The sequence below is a fragment of the Globicephala melas genome, chromosome 1, assembly GCF_963455315.2.
Source record: "Globicephala melas chromosome 1, mGloMel1.2, whole genome shotgun sequence".
Lineage (NCBI taxonomy): Eukaryota > Metazoa > Chordata > Mammalia > Artiodactyla > Delphinidae > Globicephala > Globicephala melas.
This window is the reverse complement of record NC_083314.1, coordinates 24,470,450-24,495,019: the sequence shown is the minus strand read 5'-3', so window position 1 is coordinate 24,495,019 and position 24,570 is coordinate 24,470,450. Positions and strand designations below refer to the sequence as shown.

Sequence of the window (24,570 nt, the reverse complement as noted above, 5' to 3'; positions counted from 1 at the left end):
TATCCTCAAGTCCATTCTATAGTAGGTCTGTGTCTTTATTCCTGTCTTACCCCTAGGTTCTTCATGACATTTTTTTTTCTTAAATTCCATATATATGTGTTAGCATACAGTATTTGTCTTTCTCTTTCTGACTTGCTTCACTCTGTATGACAGACTCTAGGTCTATCCACCTCATTACAAATAGCTCAATTTCGTTTCTTTTTATGGCTGAGTAATATTCCATTGTATATATGTGCCACATCTTCTTTATCCATTCATCCTATGATGGACACTTAGGTTGTTTCCATCTCCGGGCTATTGTAAATAGAGCTGCAATGAACATTTTGGTACATGACTCTTTTTGAATTATGGTTTTCTCAGGGTGTATGCCCAGTAGTGGGATTGATGGGTCATATGGTAGTTCTATTTGTAGTTTTTTAAGGAACCTCCATACTGTGGAGATTGTTTTCTTACTTTCACAATTTCAGTATAGACACTTTTTCTGCCCTTCCCATGGAACTAATAATTTTTAATGTGTTACAAATGTTTTAATTATTTAAAAGCAATTTTTTTTAACCTAATATGAGCATGACTTTGTTTTTCTTTTTTTTTTTCTCTTTTTAAATATAAGGTAACTTGCCAACACACAATTTAAAAGCTAGTCACATTGCTTCAGATCACTAGAGAATTTCTGGCTAATGAACAGTGGATAGTATAGTAAACAAAACCTCAAATTTTTATGCTTTAAATTTGATAATTTCCCAAAATTATACTCCTAAAATTTTTAATATAAAAAATATTTTTGAGTTATACATACATTAAAGTACCCAGCTTGATGAATTTGTACATGTACAGATACATAGTGTAACTACCAGTCTGACCAAGATACAGGACAGTCCAGCCCCTCAGAAATCTGCCTAATTTCTGTACAAAGTCAGTACCCATCTCCCAAAGTAACTACTGTCTGAGTTCTATAACAGTGTGTTTGCCTGTTCTGTAATTTAATATAAATGTAATCACACAGAGTAGATTTTTGTATCTAGCTTCTTTTGCCCATGGTTATGTTGTTACATGTTATGGTAACTTGCTCTGCTTTACTGCTGTGTGTATTCATTATATGACTATGCAGCAATTTATTTATCCATTATATTGTTAATAGACATTTGGTTTGTTTCCAGTTTTTGAATTGTATGAATAAAATGGCTGTGAACATTTTTGTGTATGCTTTGTGGTGAATATATGCATTCTTTTATCTTGGGTATTTCCTAAAGTATAATATTTAAAGATTACTTTTGTTATCCTTTTCTGTGGATAATGCATATAAAATTATCTTCCACCATAATTTTAGACTATAATGACATAAACTAAAATTTTAATAGTATCTGTGAAATGCTCTTGAAATACATTATTAGCAAAAGGTTGACACTTTTCCCCGCGAATCTCAGTATTTATAGCTTCTATGGAGGTTTTCATTAGTTATTGGCCATCTAAGGAGATTAACACATGAGATAGCTGCACTTTGAACTATGTGAACCAGTGGTAATGTTTCAGCAGTGGAAATGTTCTGTGCTAATATTAGAATCCAGAGAAGCTCTATTTTTTTTTTTTTTACAGCCCTTTCAGTGACATTTGTTTGGAAGCATATTGCTGCTGTAATTTATTTTTTTAATTCTTTTTTTTCTCTCTTTTTTCCTACAGTCCTCTTTTATCCAAACATAAGGTAAGAGATTTTCTTTGAAAATGTCTATAGGAAAAATGTGTCATGTTTGTTGTATGGACTGTTTTAGAAAATAATGAAACCTTTCTCAAATTATTTTCAGCTTTCTAATTTAATGTAATAGTTTCCTCCAAAGTTTTATTTTTCTTCTTCTTCTTTTTAAAAAACTTTTTAGATAGCAGCTGTACAGAAGTCCCTGGGAAGGAAATGCTTTATGCAGTTAATAGTATCTGAAGATCCAAAGGAAAGAGGAGCTACAGCCAAAGAGCCGGGTATGTTTTTAAATTACAGGGGGATATAGGAGATATGCCTGCCTCTTATAATAAGTATTCTACAAATGTTAATCTGAGTTGCTGTGAAGGAGTTTTTTTGCGTATACCTCTCCTGCACAAATAGCAAAGCAAGACTTTTTTACATTGTGTAATTCTATTTTTAGATATCTAGTAGTAGGAATGATAAAATCTGAATTCTTGTAAAAACATAAAATTATTTCATGTTTTCAGTAGGTGGTTATATGTGTCTAACAGAATATGACAAGATTGTACAAATAAGCTCTGAAATAGAATTGGTTTTAGTGTATTCAGACATCCCTTTCTGTTAAAAAAAATCAATTTTTGTACAAACTTTATCAGAAATTTTTTCTGTAAATCTAGATATTATCAAGATAAGCTCTGTATCCTTATAGTTTATCTATAGTAATTTATTCTTTTCCTTTTTTTGTTGACTAACATATGGTATACTTTAATTTGTACATATATATTTCTATAGCATTCATAGTATATTTTATAGCACTGTGTCTTATGTCAAAGGTTAAAGATTTCTAGAAATTTTTTTTCTTACAGTAGTAATGTATGTTCATTATAAAAACTTTAGAAAATAAAGATAAATAAATATGTTTTAGGGCATTTATTTCTCCTTGTTTATGATTTTAGTACTAATTTATATTCCTGGGCTTTATGTTCCTGGGCCTGAGAGCCCTGATAGTAAACAGGCAGCATCAGGTCTTTTGACTTGAGGTGCCTGAAGAGGTAAGATGATGACGATGACGCCTGCAATTTCACTTGCTTTTTTCTCTTTATGTTTTTTTCCCCCTAAATCTTATTTTATCCCCTCTTCTCTTATGAGGCAAATTTGGGTTGCCTTAGGTCAATCCAACTATACTCTGTTCTTCCTGTCTCTTTTTCCCAGTCATTTTTATTTTGGAAATCAGAATACAATGAGCTTCATAAAAATCTTAGGGGAAAAAGTCACAAAATAGTCACCTAGTTTGGGTGTGAATGTGTCTCTTTGCTGTGCACATTGGGAAGAAGGCTGTTATTACATGCTGAGTGTTTGAGTCTGACACTGCCTAGCACTAGCTTGGCACTACTTCTAGCTTGGCCTTTACTGCGAGATAGGAACTGAGACACCACTATCTCAGACAGGAAACTGAGATACCACGTTTAAGCCACTTGCTTGGTGCTTTGATTCACAACTAGAACCTGGGTCTTCTGGTTTCTAATTAAATTGCAGCATACTTCTGCTAAGTAAGTTGTGTGGATTTTCAAAGACTTACACAATGCAGACATTTCATTAATAGCCATTTTACGGGGAGGGTGGGGACTAAATTCTGGAGAAAGAAATCTTGCCAAGTCTGATAAAATAATATCTTTTAAGGAAAAATGTCAAATGTCTCATAATGAGCCTACTCAGATTGGTTATTCTATGAATAAATACATAGAAATGTAAGAAAGAATATGAGAGAAAGAAATATGAAAATATTACTTTAAATGATTTGTATTTAATATATTGTCCTTGTTTTACCCCATATTCCTTATTTCTAATGTCTTACATGTTCTACAGTGTAGACTTTCCCTTTTCTTTCTCTCTACATATCTTGGTCTTAAGCTCCTTATATAATAAGTAACTTGCTTTTTTGTGTGTGTGGTGGTTAAAGACATTGTTTCTGGCACCAAACTTGTCTGGTTTGAATCCTCTCTCCACCACTTGAAGTTGTGTGACCCTAAGAGTCTTCCCTGGTGGTCCAGTGGTTAAGACTTCACACTCCCAGTGCAGGGCACATGGGTTCCATGCCTGGTTGGGGAACTAAGATCCTGCATGCTACACGGTGCAGCCAAAAAAAAAAAAAAAGTTGTGTGACCATAAGCAAGTTGCCTAATTTCTCTGTCCCTCCCTTTCCTCAGCTCCAAAAGGTGGACATTAATAGTTCTTACCTCATAGGATTCTTATGAGGATTAAATTAGTAATTTCATTAAAGTTTAGAACAGTACCTGGCATAAGGTAAGAAAAATATGTGCTCACTGCTCTCATTACTCTTCCTCCACCACTTCCTCCTCATGTTATCACTACCCCCTACTTCTAGTATTCCATTAATGTTCTCTATGTGTTATTCATTGCTACTTTTCTAATTAATCTATCATTATTAAAGTCTTCAAGTAACTTATGTAGTATTTTATATTTTCAAAATACTTTTATGTATATTATCTCATCTTTTCCTCCTAACAACCAATTTAAGGTAGGCTAAATCATTTTAAGAAACTCAAGGAAGGTAAGTGACTTATTCCGGAACAGAACTAATTAGAACACAAAGCTAAACCCTATTTTTCTGACCCTGAAGCCCATGTGTTTTTATTAATTTATATTTTAATTCATTTTATTAAGTAATATTTTATATGTAAAAATAATATGAAACGTACATACATTTTAACAATTGATAGAAAAATGAAGACCTGTGAACCTTGTACCTAACAAGGGACTAAATTGTCAGTTCTGTTACAGCTACCTTTGTGTTCCTCTCTATCCCATCACCTGCTTCACTCCATTCCTGAGGTAACCATTATCCTGAGTTCTCTATTTATCATTCCCTTCCCATTTTTAAATCAACTTTATTGAAGTACAATTTCCATACAATAAAATGTACCCATTTGAAGTGTATAATTTGGTGAGATTTGACAACTGTATACACTCATGTAACTACTACCCCAGTCAAGATATGGAACACATTCATCACTCCAGAATCTTTCTCCCAGCCCTCTTACACTCAGTCCCTCCCACCTCCAGTCCCAGGCGACCCAGTGCTTTCTCTTATTATCAGTGGGTTTTCCCTGTTTTAGAATGTAATATAAGTAGAATTGCTCAGCATCCTTTTTTTTTTGAGAGCCTCCCATATTGTTGTATGTATCATTAATTCATTTCCTTTCATTGCTGAGTAGTATTCCACATTTTTGACCGTACCACAATTTATTTATCCATACACCTGTTGATAGATATTTGGGTTGTTTCCAAGTTGGAGATATCATGAATAAAACGGTAGGAAGGTTTTTTTGTAGATACATGTTTTTATTTCTCTTGGGTAAAGAACTTAGGGTGGAGTCATTGGGTCATAGGGAAGGTACATGTTTAGCTTTCTAAAAAACTGTCAAATAGTTCTCCAACGCTGTTGTCCTATTTTATACCCCACCAGCAATATATGAGAATTCCAGGTGTTCCACGTCCTTGCTGACATTTAATGTTGTCAGTCTTTTTTTTCTTAAGTCATTTTAGTGGATATGAATGTCATTGTGGTTTTACCTTGCTTTTCCCTGATGACTGAGTATGTACATTTTTAGTTTTGAATTAGCCTCTGTAGAAGTTGTACTAATTTATACTATTACCAACAGTTCAGACTTAATTTAGGCACATTTCTTTCCAGCTGCTAAAATAGATATTAACATTGAAAATTTCTTTTTCAAGCCTGATATCACTCAGATGTTCTTACCTGATGATAATTAATGAGATACTCAGAAAATATAAGAAATGTGTTAATTCATGAATGCTTTAGTCTCACCTCATGTATTGTATAGGGGATTTTTCCCTAAAGAGAATTCATGGGGGAATGGGAAATGAGAGAGTAACGCAAAGGTATGTGCATTTGTAGAGCATGTGTTAGAACTTAGGTTTAAGTCTAACTTCTCATTTTAGAACTACCTCTTTAATTTGGTATTATTAAGTATCTGTCATACACTCAGCTTTTATTCCATTTTTATGTCATCAGAGTAGAATTTTTTTTTTAGTACATCTTAAGTCAATGCAGTAGGGTTTAGTAAACTTACCTCACTAGATCTTTGGGTTCAGGAGAACCAATTAACAGAAATTCATGTTAATATTAACAGAAACATTAACAATAAGTTTTATACTATGATACATACTCGTAGAAAATTCAGAAAATATTTTTGGTTAAACATAGTGGATCAAACATTTACTTCCACTTTCTTTTTGGAACACTATTAAAATATCTGAAGGGGATCCTTAAAGGCAGAAAGCCAGAAGGATAGAACTGGCAAGGACCCAGCAGCAGATATGACATCCAGAAAATTTTGGAAGCTGGAAAGCAGATAGATGGGTGACACCTGGCTTAACATACCAGAGAAAGCCAGAAACTAAGTGTCTACAGGGAAAAGGTTGATTTCTGCTTGGGAAGGTTTGGGAATTGGAAGCACAGAGGGTACCTCTAAATTTAAGGGTTTAAAGTTGGGCTAAAAGACTGTACAAGAAGCATTTAGACCTTTATATTCCCCTTCTACCAAATCGGAGGCCTGTTGGAAGCTAGACACAATACAGCAGTGCCTTCAAAATTGCGAGAGAGAATGATTTCTAACCTAGAAAACTTTACCCAACCAAAGTTTTAGTCAGGGGTGAAGAAGTAAAGACTTTCAGATGTGAATAACCTTAGAAAGTTTACCTTCCATGTACCTGTTCTTAGGAAATTTTCTACTAAGAGAGGATAAACAAAGAGGAAGACCTGGGATTCAGAGAAAACAAGGTTTCCAAAATAGAGCCAAAATGAATTCCTAGGATCACTGGGAAAGGAAATTCCAGGATGATAACTGTGTAGCAGCCCTGGAGAGGAGTTCCAGGTCAGGGACTCAAGAAGGATATGTTTTAAAACTGATGGATTACCTCTTGGTACATATGCCGTAGTTGTACATCTGTCCGAGTTTGAAGACACATAGGTAAAGTTTTTTTTTTTAATGAAGTAATGAGGCAGTTATCAACACCAAGGAAAACAAAGCATAAAGGAGAAAGGAAGACGTATCAGAGTACATAGTGTGGGTCAGTTGTGAATAATACTTACAAAGCCATAGTAACATAAGCATTTGAATATTGATTTGCCCTAGAATTGTGTTGAATTGTAATGGGAGCTAGAGGAGGAGAAAGAAAGCATCATTGTTGGGGAAAGGAACCATGAGAGCTAACTCTCTTCCATAGTAGGAAGTCAGTAGGTGTTCTCTAAAACTGAAAAGTCAATAAATAACAATGTAAGTCTTATCTAGAAATAGAGAGTAAATATGAGAGGAAACAGCTAAAGGAATTGAAAATTGGCTGCCTCTAGAGAGCAGGAATCAGACAGATGGGAGGGTAAGGCAGCAGACTGTTTTTCATTACCTGTAAGGACAGGTTTTAAGTTTTTCCCCAAAAGCATGATTTGATACAACAAATTATAAAATAGCATATATTATGTGTGATTTGGAGACTGAATATGTATTAAAAATATCACTTAGATTTTATATGGCGTCAAACAAACTATAGCTACTCTCCTGATCTAGTCTGAAACTCTTGCCCTTTGCATCTTAAATTACTACTTCTTTTCATATTTTATATTGTTTCTAATAGTGGAATGAAGCAACTGTTTTCAGGCCAGTATTTATAAGTAATACATTGTACCTATGCGTAGTCTTTATTACACACCACTTAAGTGGTATCTTGCTTCATTAGAAACGGTACTTAAAGTGACTGTATTTTGTCTAAGTAACTATAGTCAGCCACGTCACTTTCTACTCATGTAATGGCATCTCAGGCTGATTCTCTAACTTTTCAGTCACTTATAGCTATTAAATAGTCTCATTTTGATTCTTTATGACTTAGTCCTTTTCAATTCCAAACTTTGCCATAACACTTAAATCTCATTATTCAAAGCTCTTCTCTGTCCACCAGCTCTGCAGGGGCTGGGAGCATGGTCTGCTCTCTGGTGAAGCTAGCTAGATTAGTGCATAGGACAGAATCCAGGCTATGGGGACGTGTGGTGGCTCCGGCAGGACCAACTGAGGAGGCGCTTACTTCCAAATTGCTCTCCTAGACATCTGTGGTCCTTTAGGTAACTGGCCCTCAGCTAGAGACAGCACACCCCGTTCCTCTGATGTGGGGCCCTCTCCACCCTGTGTGTATGCTATTTACTCTCTGAATTCCATGGATGTGTTTTGAGGGCCGCCTTCTGAACCTTTGGGTACTGGGAACTTGTGGAGGAGAGCTTGGCCCCCTTTCCATCTTGCAGGGGCCCTCCTTGCTCTGACATCCCGCATCTTAACAGAGAGGCAGACCAGCAAGCTCAATGGTGAAGCAGACAACCTAATGGGAATTAAAATGTCCATGTGTTTTTTTTTTTTTTGCAGTCTTCCAAACTTTGAGTGATTCCTTGGGGTGAGACAAGACAAAGAATGCTGTACTCTCCCCAAAAGAGACCTATTTTTCCTTGTCCTCTCCTCATCTGATGTTCAAGTTAAGGCATTGGGGGAGGTAATACGAACTCTAATAAGCTCAGCAGTGCAGAGTTGAGGTGGCCAGACTCCATCCCTGATTCTCTGAAACCAGAAGATGGCATTTAAGTTCTGTCTTTTCTTTGGTATGGTACGTGCTGCCATTGCCAATTGGTAATTATTAAAGTACCAATAAATGAAAAACCAGGTAGAATATAATCATCACTATATTTCACTCTTGATTTTAACCTTTGGCCCATGATTTGTATAAATTAAACAATATATGACAAAAGAAAAAGTTAAAACTCCTGTGGTAGTTAGGAATGCTTAATCGACCAAAAACTCAATCATGAGCAAGCTTCTCTCTTATCTACTAGTTTATGCATTCAGTATATATTTTGTGAAAGTTTTTAATGCTTTAGTTTTAAAGTGGAAGAAAAGTATTTTAAATTGTTTTATTTAAAATAGAAATGGAAAGAAATATTAAAATTCCAAACCCATTTCTGCCTGGTACCAAGACTTATGCTTTATACCACTACCTTTGACTGCCTCCCTTTAAGAAGTTAAAGTAATTTTCCAACACATTAATTAAGGATGTTATTATTAAAGATATTATGCTTAAATAAATTTGAACAGAACAGACTTACGTTCCTTAGTTTAGTCTTAATAGATCAGAACCAGTATTGTTTTTCTTACACTTTAAATTATGTATTACATGGTTCATCATGTAAAAATATTTATTTAATATACCATGTCTTAAATACACTGAAAATAATTTTTCTACACTTTAAAATATTCGTTTAAATATACACAGCCAATAAAGCTCAGAAGAATATCTTCTAAACCTTTGAAAAAAATGACTTTTTCAATTATAATGAAGACTAAATTATATATTCATATTTTAACATGTTTTTGAATAATCTGTTAATTTTCATATCTAAAGGATTACTTACTAAATGTTTAGGATGTTTCCTCTACCTAAAGACACTATTATCCATCAGGTAGAATTTCCATTTCAGAGGTTTAGAATATCGTTGTGTCCCACATTTTATTCATGTCCTTTCTCTTCCCTCCTGTACAAAGTTGTTTTGAATCTTAAAACAGCTTGCTTTCCTTCATTTTCAGAGAGTGAAACTTGTCTTGGCATGGAATCAGGAAAAGAAAGCCAACATAAAAGAGAGACCTGCGAGAGCAGTCCCTGCTGTAATCAGATGGACAGGCAGGCAGATCCCCTGAGCCTTCCGGTAACTGCAGGGAAGGGCCACACGGAGGAGCCGCTCTGCAGCGCTGAAGCCACACTGGAGCTCCACGCCCTGCCCTTGGAGTCGGCAGGGAGCAGGTCTGGGCTACTCTCTTCAGGGCATGCTTGTGAGGATGACAGCCGCTTGCAGCTGACTCAGTCAGAGGCCAGCCAAGATGTGGCTGAAATAGAGGGCATTGCTAAAGACCCTAAGGTTTCCAGCGAGTCAGTGATAGAGCCATTGATTTTACCAGGCTCTGACCATATACCTCCTGCGTTGATTTCTGAGGGTAAATACTCACAGACGCAAAGAAAGGAACTCCAGTTGCTACTTGAGGATGCTTCTGAGGCGTTGCCCACAGACCAACTTGAGAACAATGAATTAAATGAGCTGCAGCAACCTGATCTTACAGACAGTGATGGAAAATCACCACAGGGGCAGACTGACTCAGAGGGCTCTGAGAGTGTACTTTGTGAAAATAATCAAGTATCTGATTTAAGTACAGTGCTTCCAGAAGTGTATATGGCCCCAGAGGAACAGGGAGATAAACACGAACAAGTCAGTAAGGAAACAGAAGACTATTTGAACAGCCTTTTAGAAGAATGCTTAAAAGATACTGAAGATTCCCTTTCATATGAAGATAACCAAGAGGAAGACGCTGATCTCCTTCAAGATCTTTCTCCTGAAGAAGAATCCTATAGTCTACAGGAGAACCTGCCTTCTGATGAAAGCTGTCTTTCTCTCGATGATCTTGCAAAAAGGATAGAGATTGCAGAGGTAAATTTGAGATTTAATATAAATATGATTTAATATAAAATACGATTAAAATGATGAAATTTGAAAGCACATATATGCTAAATATTGCCTTGTTTTTGTAAATTTTCCCTGGCCTCAAACATGAGGGGGAAATTTAGTTAACATAAATTTTTAATCATTATGTATAATCATGATGTTTATACCTCAAAAATTATATCGTATGCCTCTAGTAAGCATTATGTACCTCATTTTTCATATTCTTATGATTTTTATTTGGCAGTCCTGGGAATTATTAACAAAATAAGATTAGTTACATTCTTGTAAGGAAATCTTATTTTTCTTCTCATACATCTAGAAGATAAAATATATACTCACTGTTTCTTCTTATTATTAATGTATTTTAAAATTCTTTAAAACAGTATAATAGAATGAAGGAAACATTTTAAAATACAGTAAGAGTAGGAGATACTGAATGGATTTATAAGCTCTAGGTTTGAACAAACTTAATACTTACTGCTTGACTAAGTCAAATATTACAAATAATTCAAAGTTTTAAAGTTTCTCTAAACAGTAATTAAGCTAGTCAAAATCCAAAAAGGGGGGCAGGAGAGAATATCAAGATGACCATCCTCCTTTGTTTGATAATACAATTTTTTAAAGTTCAGGGGGGAAAAATAAAGCCATACCAAAACTATAGCGCCTCAGGAAGGCAGCCTGACCTAGTGGAAGGAGCAGAGTCTGGAGAGCCTTAGTTCAAATACTGACTCCACCAGTTATCAGCCTTATGGAGTTACTATCTAACTCTCTAATTCTGTTTACTTCTCTGAGAATTAGGTTGCTAATTACTTTTCTTCTTCTTCATCTTATATTTTTTTCCAAATAAGCTTTTAATTTAATTTATGTCCATTGTTTTCTAATTCTGCATTATCACTGGAAAAAAAAACCCATCAAGTAGAAAATGGAAATGTAACAAAGACAAAATAGACAACAGAATACATATGAAAATGGAACCCTGTGGAAGCTTTCTAAGATGATTACTGTTATGACTAGCTTCCTTTATTGCTATTTATAGTCAATTCTCCATCAACTATGATTTTTATTCTGAATTTTTTTCTTGACAAAATTAGATAAAATAGTCATTCTTTTGTTTATTTTAACTAGATCTTTTTATTGCCATTTATAGTCAATCCTCCATAAACTGACTTTTCTTCTTAATTTTTTCTTAAAATTATTTAGTAGTGCTTAATGAGTACAGAGTTTCTGTTTGGGGTGATGAAACTTTTAGAAGTAGTTTTGGTTGTGGTTATACAACATTATGAATGTAATTAATGCCACTGAATAGTACACCTAAAAATGGTTTAAATGAGAGTTTTCTGTTTTATATATATATACATATTTTTAAACCATAATTTTTAAGAATAGTAAAAAAAAAAATTTTTAATACAGCTAATAGTATAACACTGGACCTTTTCTTTTTTATTTTCATCAGACCTCTGGTACAGGGAATTATCAAGGCAGAAGTCACAACCATATTCAAATCTAGCTGTAATACCAAAAAGTTACCATTATCTGACTGCTTATTTTCAAGTTGAATCAAGCTGACCTTATGTATGGTCTAATTTTACTTTTTTAAGTATAAACTGTGAAGAAGAACCAGAGTACTCCTGTTGAGTCTCCCTGCCTTAAAGGACATTTGTGGTGTAGAATTACTGTTAAATTAACATTGTACTACAACTAAATGGAATAGTCCTTCCTCAAACTCGTAATGTCAGTTTTTCCTGTAGATAACACCTAGCTAGAGGTGGAAATTATATGTATGAACATTTTAAAGTTGTCTTTCCTGTGAAGTTACTTTTTATACATGATGGTCCCCTTTCCTAAAAATCTATTGGTCTGTTAAGTTATACTGTTTTAAAAACCCCCAAAGCTACATATGACTAACAAAACTAGTTTACTTTCCTATGATAATGCTAAACAGATTGTTTCTGAATACTTCCTTCTCCATTCTGAAAAATACACCTTTAATAGAATCTGCCTGTGTCAGGAAAAGTTTTTAAAATTTCAAAACTGGAAATCACTATGCTTACTACTTCCTTAGTACCCTAAGAATGAAGTTTTGAGCTAAGTAAAATGTCCAGGTAACAGTGGGTTTGCTTATAAGTACAAACTTCTTTTTAATCCAAACACTGTTTATTTCGTGCTTTCAATGTAATTGTATTAGGGGTATCTTCATGTGTCAGGTGCTGAGGATAAGTGAGGAGTCAGATGAAGTTCTTGGCATTTGGGGACTCTCTGCTGCCACATTTGTGCATACTTTTGTGAATATAGGATACAGAACATAATTTCTTAATAACTAAATAATGTTCACGAATAATATTTTTCCTGCCCTCAGGAACCACTGAGGCTTGTGAGCCTGCTTTTCTCCACATCACTGTGCTATCCTGTGAGTCCTTCTCTCCCAAATCTATCATTTCTTCCTGTGAGTGACTCTGCCCCTTACAGATTTCCTTACTGCTTTTCACTCTTTCTACCACTGTGTTTATGGTAGAATATAATAGTACGTTCTCTCATTGCCAGTTTTCCCCTTTTTTCTTGTATCTCTGCTTTCATTTTCTTGTCATTTCTGCATTGCTCAGCTCTGGCTTCAGTGGAACTTGGCCTTGATAACCATTACCAGCACGGTGGAAGTGTCTGTTGTGTTTTTTCTTAAACAATTAGCTTCATCACATAAAGTGAAGTTTTTGTATAAAATCTCATAGAGAACTGAAAATATGTACACTAATTTAATTCATTAATGTGGAGACATGTGGGGGACGTCCCTGGCAGTCCAGTGGTTAAAACTCTGGGCTTCCACTTCAGGGGGCACGGATTTGACCCCTAGTCGGGGAACTAAGATCCCACATGCTGCATGGCACGGCCAAAAAAAAAAGACGTATAAATGAAACTTTTCTAGGTTTTGGAAGCTTTTCCAAAACCGGAGTAATTTTGCTAAGTAAAACGATAGCTTAATATCTGAAGCATTGGTGTTCTTTCTTATGTAAAAAAGGTGACATACTGTCATCAAAAGTATAATCTCTACTGTTTTACAAAAGCATCAAAAACATTTATGCTCATTTCATAGATTTTTGTTTTTTTAATATTTTATTTATTTATTTGTTTATGGCTGGGTTGGGTCTTTGTTGCTGTGCACAGGCTTCTCTAGTTGCAGTGCGTGGGCTTCTCACTGCGGTGGCTTCTATTGTTGCGGAGCACGGGCTCTAGGAGCATGGGCTTCAGTAGTTGCAGCACACAGTCTCAGTAGTTGTGGCGCACGGGCTTAGTTGCTCCGCGGCATGTGGGATCTTCCCAGACCAGGGCTCGAACCCGTGTCCCCTGCATTGGCAGGCGGATTCTTAACCACTGTGCCACCAGGGAAGTCCCCATTTCATAGATTTTTTAAGAAAAAAAGTTTATCACATGTAGAGTGTCAGCAAGTTAGAGAGATTCACTTATTTATCCCCTCATTAAGTAATTTTTATATGAGTAACTTCTGTGCGAGTGCCATGATATTACAGTTGCAGTGATTAAAAATTCAGAGAAGGATGCTGTATGTATGAAGCCTCAGTCTAACAGTTGTCTGGTGGCAAGTGTTACCTGTTTGCTGAATTTGAGTATCCCAGTTTTTAGAAAAAGATGAAATTTTATCCCAAAACCCATAATATACTGACATTATTTTTTTTTTAATTTTATTTTTTGCGGCACAGGGGCCTCTACTGTTGTGGCCTCTCCTGTTGTGGAGCACAGGCTCCGGACGTGCAGGCTCAGCGGCCATGGCTCATGGGCCCAGCCGCTCCACGGCACGTGGGATCCTCCTGGACCGGGGCACGAACCCGTGTCCCCTGCATCGGCAGGCGGACTCTCAACCAATGCACCACCAGGGAACCCCCTGACATTACTTTAATGTCAGAATCCAAACCCCTTTGACCCAGGAACCTAGTAATGCTAATAAATCATTGACTTGCTGTGTTCTGGAACCTGGGAGGGTTACACTATCTTCTCTTTAAACTCTTTAGCTGTTCCTAGCATCAAAACCTTAGAAAGGAAATATGTTATACAAGTTCAAGTTGGCATTAGGATCCAACCTCATATTGGTAATAAAAGTCCACTCAGCGTACAGTAGGCTGTTTGTTACATGTGTGGGGATGAAGGAGTTGTTTTGTTTTCTAAATAAGTAACAGGTCAAGTATTGGGTAAATTTTACAAAAAGTAATCTATTCACATTGAAAATAGTCATAGTATGTAATTCCGAGGTCCCTTTGTGAGCAGATTTTAGCAACATGATGTGCCATATGGAAATAAACCATTCATTTTTCTTCATTTAACATATGTGTGTGTGATCTGTTTGCAGAGATGTCATATGTTCAGAAAACTATTTTAAATGCTTCAGATTCAAGTGATTTTTGTTTTTAGAAATAATATCCTAATGTGATAGCTGGAGAAGAAGCCACTTTACTACTGCTTGGGTCTTTAAAAAACTTTCAATCTGAAAGAGGGCAAAATATGTTCCCTACCCCCTCTGTCTTTATTGGCAACATTTACTTAGATATCTTCAGGTCTACCTGTCTCACAAGAAACACAGTGGGGGAGGACATAACCTAGAACTTTCTGACGGGGAGAAAGATGAGAGCCCAAAATTGGTTTTGAGTTTGTCTTCAGAGAAGCTGTCTAATCTAAGTGACTTCTGTGCAATATTCATCTCTGTCTCTTGGCCAAGATCAGGAAATTTAAGTTACATTAAGACTAGCCACTGTGGGATTCTCTTACCAAGTTAAGATGGGAGGCTGGGACTAAGCAGTAGGATTTTATGAAATCGTATAGTTAGCTGGTCTTTGGATCTTAGACAAAGGAGGGTCTTAGAAACAGCAATCATGGTGTTCTTGAATGGCTCTTTTAAGGGGAGCAGGGGAAGTCCAGCTTCCTCACAAAAGAGGAAATATAGTCTTCCAATAACATAAGAAGGTTCATGGGTTCATGGAAAATGTTTGACCCAGGACTTATGTAAGTGTCTAAATGAACCCCAAAGGATTATCCAGGGATTACCTATCTTTTCTTTGTGCCAGATGGTCTCGTCTTTGCCTTTCTTTTTCATCCTGCCCTTTAAATTTTCTAATTAATGAATGCTTCTCTTATTTGTCATGTCTCTTGCACCCAGCTCCTTTTCTTTTCCATTTAAATCATTCTTTCAATTTATATCTTTACTGCCTCTTCCTGGGCTTTTGCAATAGCTACTTAATAAGTTTCCCCATTCCTCATTTTCCTCTCCAAATGGTCTTACATTAGCACTGTATAAACTTAGGGTCTCAAACTGATACCCAAAGGGGCCAGTCAGACAATAGTAGTAGTAGATGAAATGATTTAGTTGTAGGTGATAGGGAGAATAGAATGTTCCCATGCCTTGTCTAGAAGGCTGAATAGCTTTTTGAAATACTGTAGATGAAACCAAACACACCTGAGGGTCTGGGTCTAACACATAGACTGTTAATTTAAACCTCTGCTATAAAATAATTTTTGCTTGTCAGTCTCTTCCCACGACTCCATCTGGCTCCAGGATGAAGGCTGTACTAAGTGGCTTGTTATTCAGGACAGTTGGTAATCTGGCCCACTTCACCTTTCCAACACCATCTCCTGCCGTTCCTTTGTTCTTAACCTATACTGTGGTCAGCCTGGCCTCCCTGCTGCCTTCCGGATACACCTCACATATTGTCACCTCTGATCTTTACCTTCTGTCACAGGTGATGAACTCTTTTCCACATATTATTTCTTCTCAACCCTCAAGATCTAGTTCATGACTTTTTAGCACAGAGTGCAAGGCACAGTGCCTGCCATGGTCCGTACTCAATAAATGCTAGCTGCTGCCATTATTTCTTGATCACTGAAGTCCATAATGAGGGGGGGGGGGCTTGAACACCATTCCTCCTAAAGTCCTGTCTACCTGTAATATTCCCTTGTTATTATAGGACACACACATGCGTGGGCGCATTGCATTGGATACTAAATTGCAGACTCCTTAAGCGCAGGGATCTTGTTGAATACCTTCTTGTATTCTCTACAGAGCCAACACAGCCACCTATACACAGTAAGGCTTCCTCCTCGCCTCCTCCTTTTTTCTTTTTCTTTTCTTTTTTTTTTTTTTTTTTTTGACCTAGTTCACTTAGAAAAATAAATTACCTTTAAGGACAGATTTGATTATTTTAAGGGAAATAGCTATGTTATTCAAATAAGTATAGGCTAGGTGCTGTCTTTATATAAATTGCTCATCTATATATTCATTTGCTCTTTGGCACATTTCTTGAGCACCTACTGTATTGCAGAAACTAAGGAGGCACCCGTGAACACAGATCAAGTACCTGCTCTCGTCACACTTACTCTTCAGAGGGAGAGACACATAATAAATGAGTTCACATAAAAACAAACAGTACAGTTTCATATATTGGTAGTGGCTCTGAAGAAATCTGAGCAGGGTGGAGGGGTGTAGAGAGACTGAAGTGGTGGGTAGGATGGAGGAACAGGCTCTATTAACCAGGGTGTAGGGGAAGGCAATGGGAGGGCCAGCAGGAGGGCCAGCACATCTGGAGCACAATGAACAGGAGAAGGACAGTAGGAAGTCCAGGTGGAGAAGGCAAGCTGGAGCTGGTTCCTGTAGGGCCTCATAGACCAGGGTAAGGAACTGGAATTCAATTTAAATGGTGCTAGAAGTTTGAAATGGATTTTGAACAGAAGATGTGACTTGATTTGTTTCCTGCCTACTCTATGGAGACTAGCAAACTGCAGGTAGGGGCCAAAGAAAGGCAACCAAATCCAGTTATTGCAATTATTCAGATGACATATAATGAAGGACTCAGTAGTGATGGATGTGGTGAAGATATATTTTTGAAGGAAGAACTAAAAGGATTTGCTAATGGATTAGATATGAGGTAGGGTGGTAAGGAGCAGTTCTGAGAGGAAGAGAATCAGGAGTTCTGTTTTAGAATCTACCTATCTAAATGATTTACTGGGGCTTAAAAAGTGGGATGCTATCTTGATACTCTTACCATTTCTTTTCCTATTTTATACTTATTAAATTGTCCCTTTAAGCAAATAAAAGCTAGTTACAAAAACATGAGATAGTACCTAATCTAGAGACTTAGGTACATTATAAAACTCATATTTTTATTTTAAAAAACTTTTTTCCTTTTTATTTATCTTTAACACCTTTATTAGAGTATAATTGCTTTACAGTGGTGTGTTAGTTTCTGCTTTATAACAAAGTGAATCAGCTATACATATACATATATCCCCATATCCCCTCCCTCCCACCCTCCCTATCCCACCCCTCTAGGTGGTCACAAAGCACCGAGCTGATCTCCCAGCAGCTATGCGGCTGCTTCCCACTAGCTATCTATTTTACGTTTGGTAGTGTATATATGTCAGTGCCACTCTCTCACTTTGTCGCAGCTTACCCTTCCCCCTCCTCATGTCCTCAAGTCCATTCTCTACGTCTGTGTCCTTATTCCTGTCCTGCCCCTAGTTTCTTCAGAACCATTTTTTTTTCTTTAGATTCCATATATATGTGTTAACATACGTTATTTGTTTTTCTCTTTCTGACTTACTTCACTCTGTATGACAGTCTCTAGGTCCATCCACCTCACTACAAATAACTCAATTTCATTCCTTTTCATGGCTGAGTAATATTCCATTGTATACATGTGCCACATCTTCTTTAGCCATTCATCTGTCAATAGACACTTAGGTTGCTTCCATGTCTTGGCTATTGTAAATAGAGCTGCAGTGAACATTGTGGTACATGACTCTTTTTCAATTATGGTTTTCTCAAGGTATATGCCCAGTAGTAGGATTGCTGGGTCATACGGTGATTCTATTTTTAGTTTTTTAAGGAACCTCCATACTGTTCTCCACAGTGGCTGTATCAATTTACATTCCCACAAACAGTGCAAGAGGGTTCCCCTTTCTCCACACCCTCTCCAGCATTTATTGTTTGTAGATTTTTTGAAGATGGCCATTCTGACTGGTGTGAGGTGATACCTCAAGGTAGTTTTGATTTGCATTTCTCTAATGATTAGTGATGTTGAGCATTCTTTAATGTGTTTGTTGGCAATCTGTATATCTTCTTTGGAGAAATGTCTATTTAGGTCTTCTGCCCATTTTTGGATTGGGTTGGTTTTTTTTTTTTTTTTTGATATTAAGCTGAGCTGCATGAGCTGCTTGTAAATTTTGGAGATTAATCCTTTGTAAGTTGCTTCATTTGCAAATATTTTCTCCCATTCTAAGGGTTGTCTTTTCATCTTGTTTATGGTTTCCTTTGCTGTGCAAAAGCTTTTAAGTTGTATTATGTCCCATTTGTTTATTTTTGTTTTTATTTCCATTTCTCTAGGAGGTGGGTCAAAAAGGATCTTGCTGTGATTTATGTCATAGAGTGTTCTGCCTATGTTTTCCTCTAAGAGTTTTATAGTGTCTGGCCTTACATTCAGTTCTTTAATCCATTTTCAGTTTATTTTTGTGTATGGTGTTAGGGAGTGCTCTAATTTCATTCTTTTCCAAGTAGCTGTCCAGTTTTCCCAGCAACACTTATTGAAGAGGCTGACTTTTCTCCATTGTATCTTCTTGCCTCCTTTATCAAAAATAAGGTGACCATATGTGCGTGGGTTTATCTCTGGGCTTCCTATCCTGTTCCATTGATCTATATTTCTGTTTTTGTGCCAGTACCATACTGTCTTGATTACTGTAGCTTTGTAGTCTGGACTGAAGTCCGGGAGCCTAATTCTTCCAGCTCCATTTTTCTTTCTCAAGATCACTTTCACTATTTGGGGTCTTTTGTGTTTCCATACAAATTGTTAATTTTTTTGTTCTAGTTCTATGAAAAATGACACTGGTAGTTTGATAGGGATTGCATTGAATCTGTGAATTGCTTTGGGTAGTATAATCATTTTCACAAGGTTGATTCTTCCAATCCAGGAACATGGTATATCTCTCCATCTTTGTATCATCTTTAATTTCTTTAATCAGTATCTTATAGTTTTCTGCATACAGGTCTTTTGTCTCTTTAGGTAGGTTTATTCCTAGGGATTTTTATCTTTTTGTGGCAATGGTAAATGGGAGTGTTTCCTTAATTTCTCTTTCAGATTTTTCATTATTAGTGTATAGAAATGCAAGAGATTTCTGTGCATTAATTTTGTATCCTGCTACTTTACCAAATTCATTGATTAGTCCTAGTAGTTTTTGGTACCATATGTAGGACTCTCTATGTATAGTATCATGTCATCTGCAAACAGTGACAGCTTTACTTCTTTTGCAATTTGGATTCCTTTTATTTCTTTTTCTTCTCTGATCCCTGTGGTTAAAACTTTCAAAACTATGTTGAATAGTGGTGGTGAGAGTGGACAACCTTGTCTCGTTCCTGATCTTAGAGGAAATGGTTTCAGTTTTTCACCATTGAGAACAATGTTGGCTGTGGGTTTGTCATATATGGCCTTTATTATGTTGAGGTAAGTTCCCTCTATGCCTACTTTCTGGAGGGTTTTTATCATAAATGGGTGTTGAATTTTGTCAGAAGTTTTTTCTGCATCTATTGAGATGATCATATGGTTTTCCACCTTCAGTTTGTTAATATGGTTTATCACATTGATTTGCATATATTGAAGAATCCTTCCATTCCTGGGATAAACACCACAGATCATGATCCCTTTTTTAATTTATTTTTTATTTATATTTTATTTTTTTATGCAGCAGGTTCTTATTAGTCATCCATTTTATACACATCGGTGTATACATGTCAATCCCAATCTCCGAATTCATCACACCACCACCCCCAACCCCCTGGCGCCTTCCCACCTTGGTGTCCATACAGTTCTCCCCTACATCTGTGTCTCAATTTCTGCCCTGCAAACTGGTTCATCTCTATCATTTTTCTAGGTTCGACATACTTGCGTTAATATACGATATTTGTCTTTCCCTTTCTGACTTACCTCACTCTGTATGACAGTCTCTAGATTCATCCACATCTCTACAAACGACCCAATTTCGTTCCTTTTCATGGCTGAGTAATATTCCATTGTATATATTTACCAAATCTTCCCTATCCATTCGTCTGTCGATGGGCATTTAGGTTGCTTCCGTGACCTGGCTATTTGTAAACAGTGCTTCAATGAACATTGGAGTGCATGTGTCTTTTTGAATTATGGTTTCCTCTGGGTATATGCCCAGTAGTGGGATTGCTGGGTCATACGGTAGTTCTATTTTTAGTTTTTTAAGGAACCTCCATTCTGTTCTTCATAGTGGCTGTATCAGTTTACTTCCCACCAACAATGCATAAGGGTTCCCTTCTCTCCACACCCTCTCCAGCATTTATTGTTTGTAGATTTTTTGATGATGGCCATTCTGACCGGTGTGAGGTGATACCTCATTATAGTTTTGATTTGCATTTCTCTAATAATTAGTGATGTTGAGCAGCTTTTCATGTGCTCCTTGGCCATCTGTACATCTTCTTTGGAGAAATGTCTATTTAGGTCTTCTGCCCATTTTTGGATTGGGTTGTTTGTTTTTTTAATATTGAGCTGCATGAGCTGTTTATGTATTTTGGAGATTAATCCTTTGTCCATTGATTCGTTTGCAAATATTTTCTCCCATTCTGAGGGTTGCCTTTTCGTCTTGTTTATGGTTTTCTTTGCTGTGCAAAAGCTTTTAAGTTTCATTAGGTCCCATTTGGACCACCAGAGGTCAATCAAAAACATCTTGCTGTGATTTATGTCAAAGAGTGTTCTTCCTATGTTTTCCTCTAAGAGTTTTATAGTGTCCAGTCTTACATTTAGGTCTCTAATCCATTTTGAGTTTATTTTTGTGTATGGTGTTAGGGAGTGTTCTAATTTTATTCTTTTACATGTAGCTGTCCAGTTTTCCCAGCACCACTTACTGAAGAGACAGTCTTTTCTCCATTGTATTTCCTTGCCTCCTTTGTCATAGATTAGTTGACCATAGGTGCGTGGGTTTATCTCTGGGCTTTCTATCTTGTTCCATTGATCTATATTTCTGTTTTTGTGCCAGTACCATGTTGTCTTGATTACTGTAGCTTTGTAGTATAGTCTGAAGTCAGGGAGTCTGATTCCTCCAGCTCCGTTTTTTTCCCTCAAAACTGCTTTGGCTATTCGGGGTCTTTTGTGTCTCCGTACAAATTTTCAGATTGTTTGTTCTAGTTCTGTAAAAAATGCCATTGATAATTTGATAGGGATTGCACTGAATCTGTAGATTGCTATGGGTAGTATACTCATTTTCACAATGTTGATTCTTCCAATCCAAGAGCATGGTATATCTCTCCATCTGTTGGTATCATCTTTAATTTCTTTCATCAATGTCATATAGTTTTCTGCATACAGGTCTTTTGTCTCCCTAAGTAGGTTTATTCCTAGGTATTTTATTCTTTTTGTTACTAATTTCTTAATAATTTCTTAATTGTTATTAATTTCTCTTTCAGATTTCTCAGCATTAGTGTATAGGAATGCAAGAGATTTCTCTGCATTAATTTTGTATCCTGCAACTTTACCAAATTCATTGATTAGCTCTAATAGTTTTCTGCTGGCATCTTTAGGATTCTCTATGTACAGTGTCATGTCATCTGCAAACAGTGACAGTTTTACTTCTTCTTTTCCAATCTGTATTCCTTTTATTTCTTTTTCTTCTCTGATTGCCGTGGCTAGGACTTCCAAAACTATTTTGAATAATAGTGGTGAGAGTGGACATCCTTGTCTTATTCCTGATCTTAGAGGAAATGCTTTCAGTTTTTCACCATTGAGAATGATGTTGGCTGTGGGGTTGTCGTATATAGCCTTTATTATGTTGAGGTAGGTTCCCTCTATGCCCACTTTCTGGAGAGTTTTTATCATAAATAGGTGTTGAATTTTGTCAAAAGCTTTTTCTGCATCTGTTGAGATGATCATATGGCTTTTATTCTTCAGTTTGTTAATATGGTGTATCACATTGATTGATTTGCTTATATTGAGGAATCTTGCATCCCTGGATAAATCCCACTTGATCATGGTGTATGATCCTTTTAATGCGTTGTTGAATTGTGTTTCCTAGTATTTGGTTGAGGATTTTTGCATGTATATTCATCAGTGATATTGGTCTGTAGTTTTCTTTTTCCATAGTATCTCTGTCTGGTTTTGCTATCAGGGTGATGGTGGCCTCATAGAATGAGTTTGGGAGTTTTCCTTCCTTTGCAATTTTTTGGAACAGTTTGAGAAGGTTGGGTGTTAGCTCTTCTCTAAATGTTTGATAGAATTCACTTGTGAAGCCATCTGCTCCTGGAGTTTTGTTTGTTTGTAGATTTTTAATCACAGTTTTAACTTTATTACTTGTGATTGGTCTGTTCATATTTTCTATTTCCTCCTGGTTCAGTCTTGGAAGGTTATACCTCTCTAAGAATTTGTCCTTTTTTTCCAGGTTGTCGATTTATTGGCATAGAGTTGCTTGTAGTGCTCTCTTAGGATGCTTTGTATTCCTGTGGTGTATGTTGTAACTTCTTTTACATTTCTAATTTTATTGATTTGAGTCTTCTCCCTGTTTATTTTGATGAGTCTGGCTAATGGGTTATCAATTTTGTTTATCTTCTCAAAGAACCAGCTTTTAGTTTTATTGATTTCTGCTATTGTTTTCTTTGTTTCTATTTCATTTATTTCTGCTCTGATCTTTATGATTTCTTTCCTTCTGCTGACTTTGGGTTTTGTTTCTTCTTCCTTCTGTAGTTCCTTTAGGTGTAAGATTAGATTGTTTTTTTGAGATGTTTCTTGTTTCTTGAGGTAGGCTTGTGTACCTATAAACTTCCCTCTTAGAACTGCTTTTGCTGCATCCCATAGGTTCTGGATTGTCATGTTGCATTGTCCTTTGTCTCTAGGCAGTTTTTGATTTCCTCTTTGATTTCTTCAGTGATCCTTGGTTATTTAGTAACGTATTGCTTAGCCTCCATGTTTTTCTGTTTTTTACGTTTTTTCCCTGTAATTGGTTTCTAATCTCATAGCGTTGTGGTCAGAAAATACGCTTGATATGATTTCCTGAGAAGAAAGTGTAATCTGCTGTTTTTGGACGGAATGTCCTATAAATATCAATTAAATCTATCTGGTCTATTGTGTCATTTAAAGCTTGTGTTTCCTTGTTAATTTTCTGTTTGGATGATTTGTCCATTGGTGTAAGTGAGGTGTGAAAGTCCCCCACTATTATTGTGTTACTGTTGATTTCCTCTTTTATAGCTGTTAGCAGTTGCCTTATGTATTGAGGTGCTCCTATTTTGGGTGCATATATATTTATAATTGTTGTATCGTCTTCTTGGATTGATCCCTTGATCAGTATGTAGTGTCCTTCCTTGTCTCTTGTAACAGTCTTTATTTTAATGTCTATTTTATCTGATATGAATATTGCTACTCGAGCTTTCTTTTGATTTCCATTTGCATGGAATATCTTTTTCCATCCCCTCACTTTCAGTCTGTATGTGTCCCTAGGTCTGAAGTGGGTCTCTTGTAGACAGCATATATATGCGTCTTGTTTTTGTATCCATTCAGCCAGTCTGTGTCTTTTGGTGGGAGCATTCAGTCCATTTACATTTAAGGTAATTATCGATATGTATGTTCCTATTCCCATTTTCTTAATTGTTTTGGGTTTGTTATTGTAGGTCTTTTCCTTCTCTTGTGTTGCTTGCCTAGAGAAGTTCCTTTAGCATTTGTTGTAAAGCTGGTTCGGTGGTGCTGAACTCTGTTAGGTTTTGCTTGTCTGTAAAGGTTTTAATTTCTCCATCAAATCTGAATGAGGTCCTTGCTGGGTAGAGTAATCTTGGTTGTAGGTTTTACCCCTTCATCACTTTAAATATGTCCTGCCACTCCCTTCTGGCTTGCAGAGTTCCTGCTGAAAGATCAGCTGTTAACCTTATGGGGATTCCCTTGTGTGTTATTTGTTGTTTTTCCCTTGCTTCTTTTAATATTTTTTTCTTTGTATTTATTTTTTGATAGTGTGATTAATATGTGTCTTGGACTGTTTCTCCTTGTATTTATCCTTTATGGGACTCTCTGCACTTCCTGGACTTGACTATTTCCTTTCCCATATTAGGGAAGTTTTCAACTATTATCTCTTCAAATATTTTCTCAGTCCCTCTCTTTCTCTCTTTTTCTGGGAACCCTCTAATTCAAATATTGGTGCGTTTAATGTTGTCCCAGGGGTCTCTAAGACTGTCCTCAGTTCTTTTCATTCTTTTTTCTTTATTCTGCTCTGCAGTAGTTCTTTCCGCCGTTTTATCTTCCAGGTCACTTTATCCGTTCTTCTGCCTCAGTTATTCTACTATTGTGTCCTT

The 24,570-nt window shown here is 36.4% G+C and overlaps 1 protein-coding gene across 2 annotated transcripts in view; it reads left to right on the top strand.

The window, feature by feature from the left end:
- Positions 1-24,570, top strand: part of CNST (consortin, connexin sorting protein) — a 114,772-nt gene that overhangs the window by 79,669 nt on the left and 10,533 nt on the right. For both annotated transcript variants that reach the window (XM_060305425.2, XM_030868508.3), the window contains 3 exons: positions 1,678-1,699; positions 1,872-1,968; positions 9,334-10,226. In XM_060305425.2, coding sequence (XP_060161408.1) covers positions 1,678-1,699; positions 1,872-1,968; positions 9,334-10,226 — 1,012 coding nt within the window. The remainder of the gene's footprint in view (positions 1-1,677; positions 1,700-1,871; positions 1,969-9,333; positions 10,227-24,570) is intronic.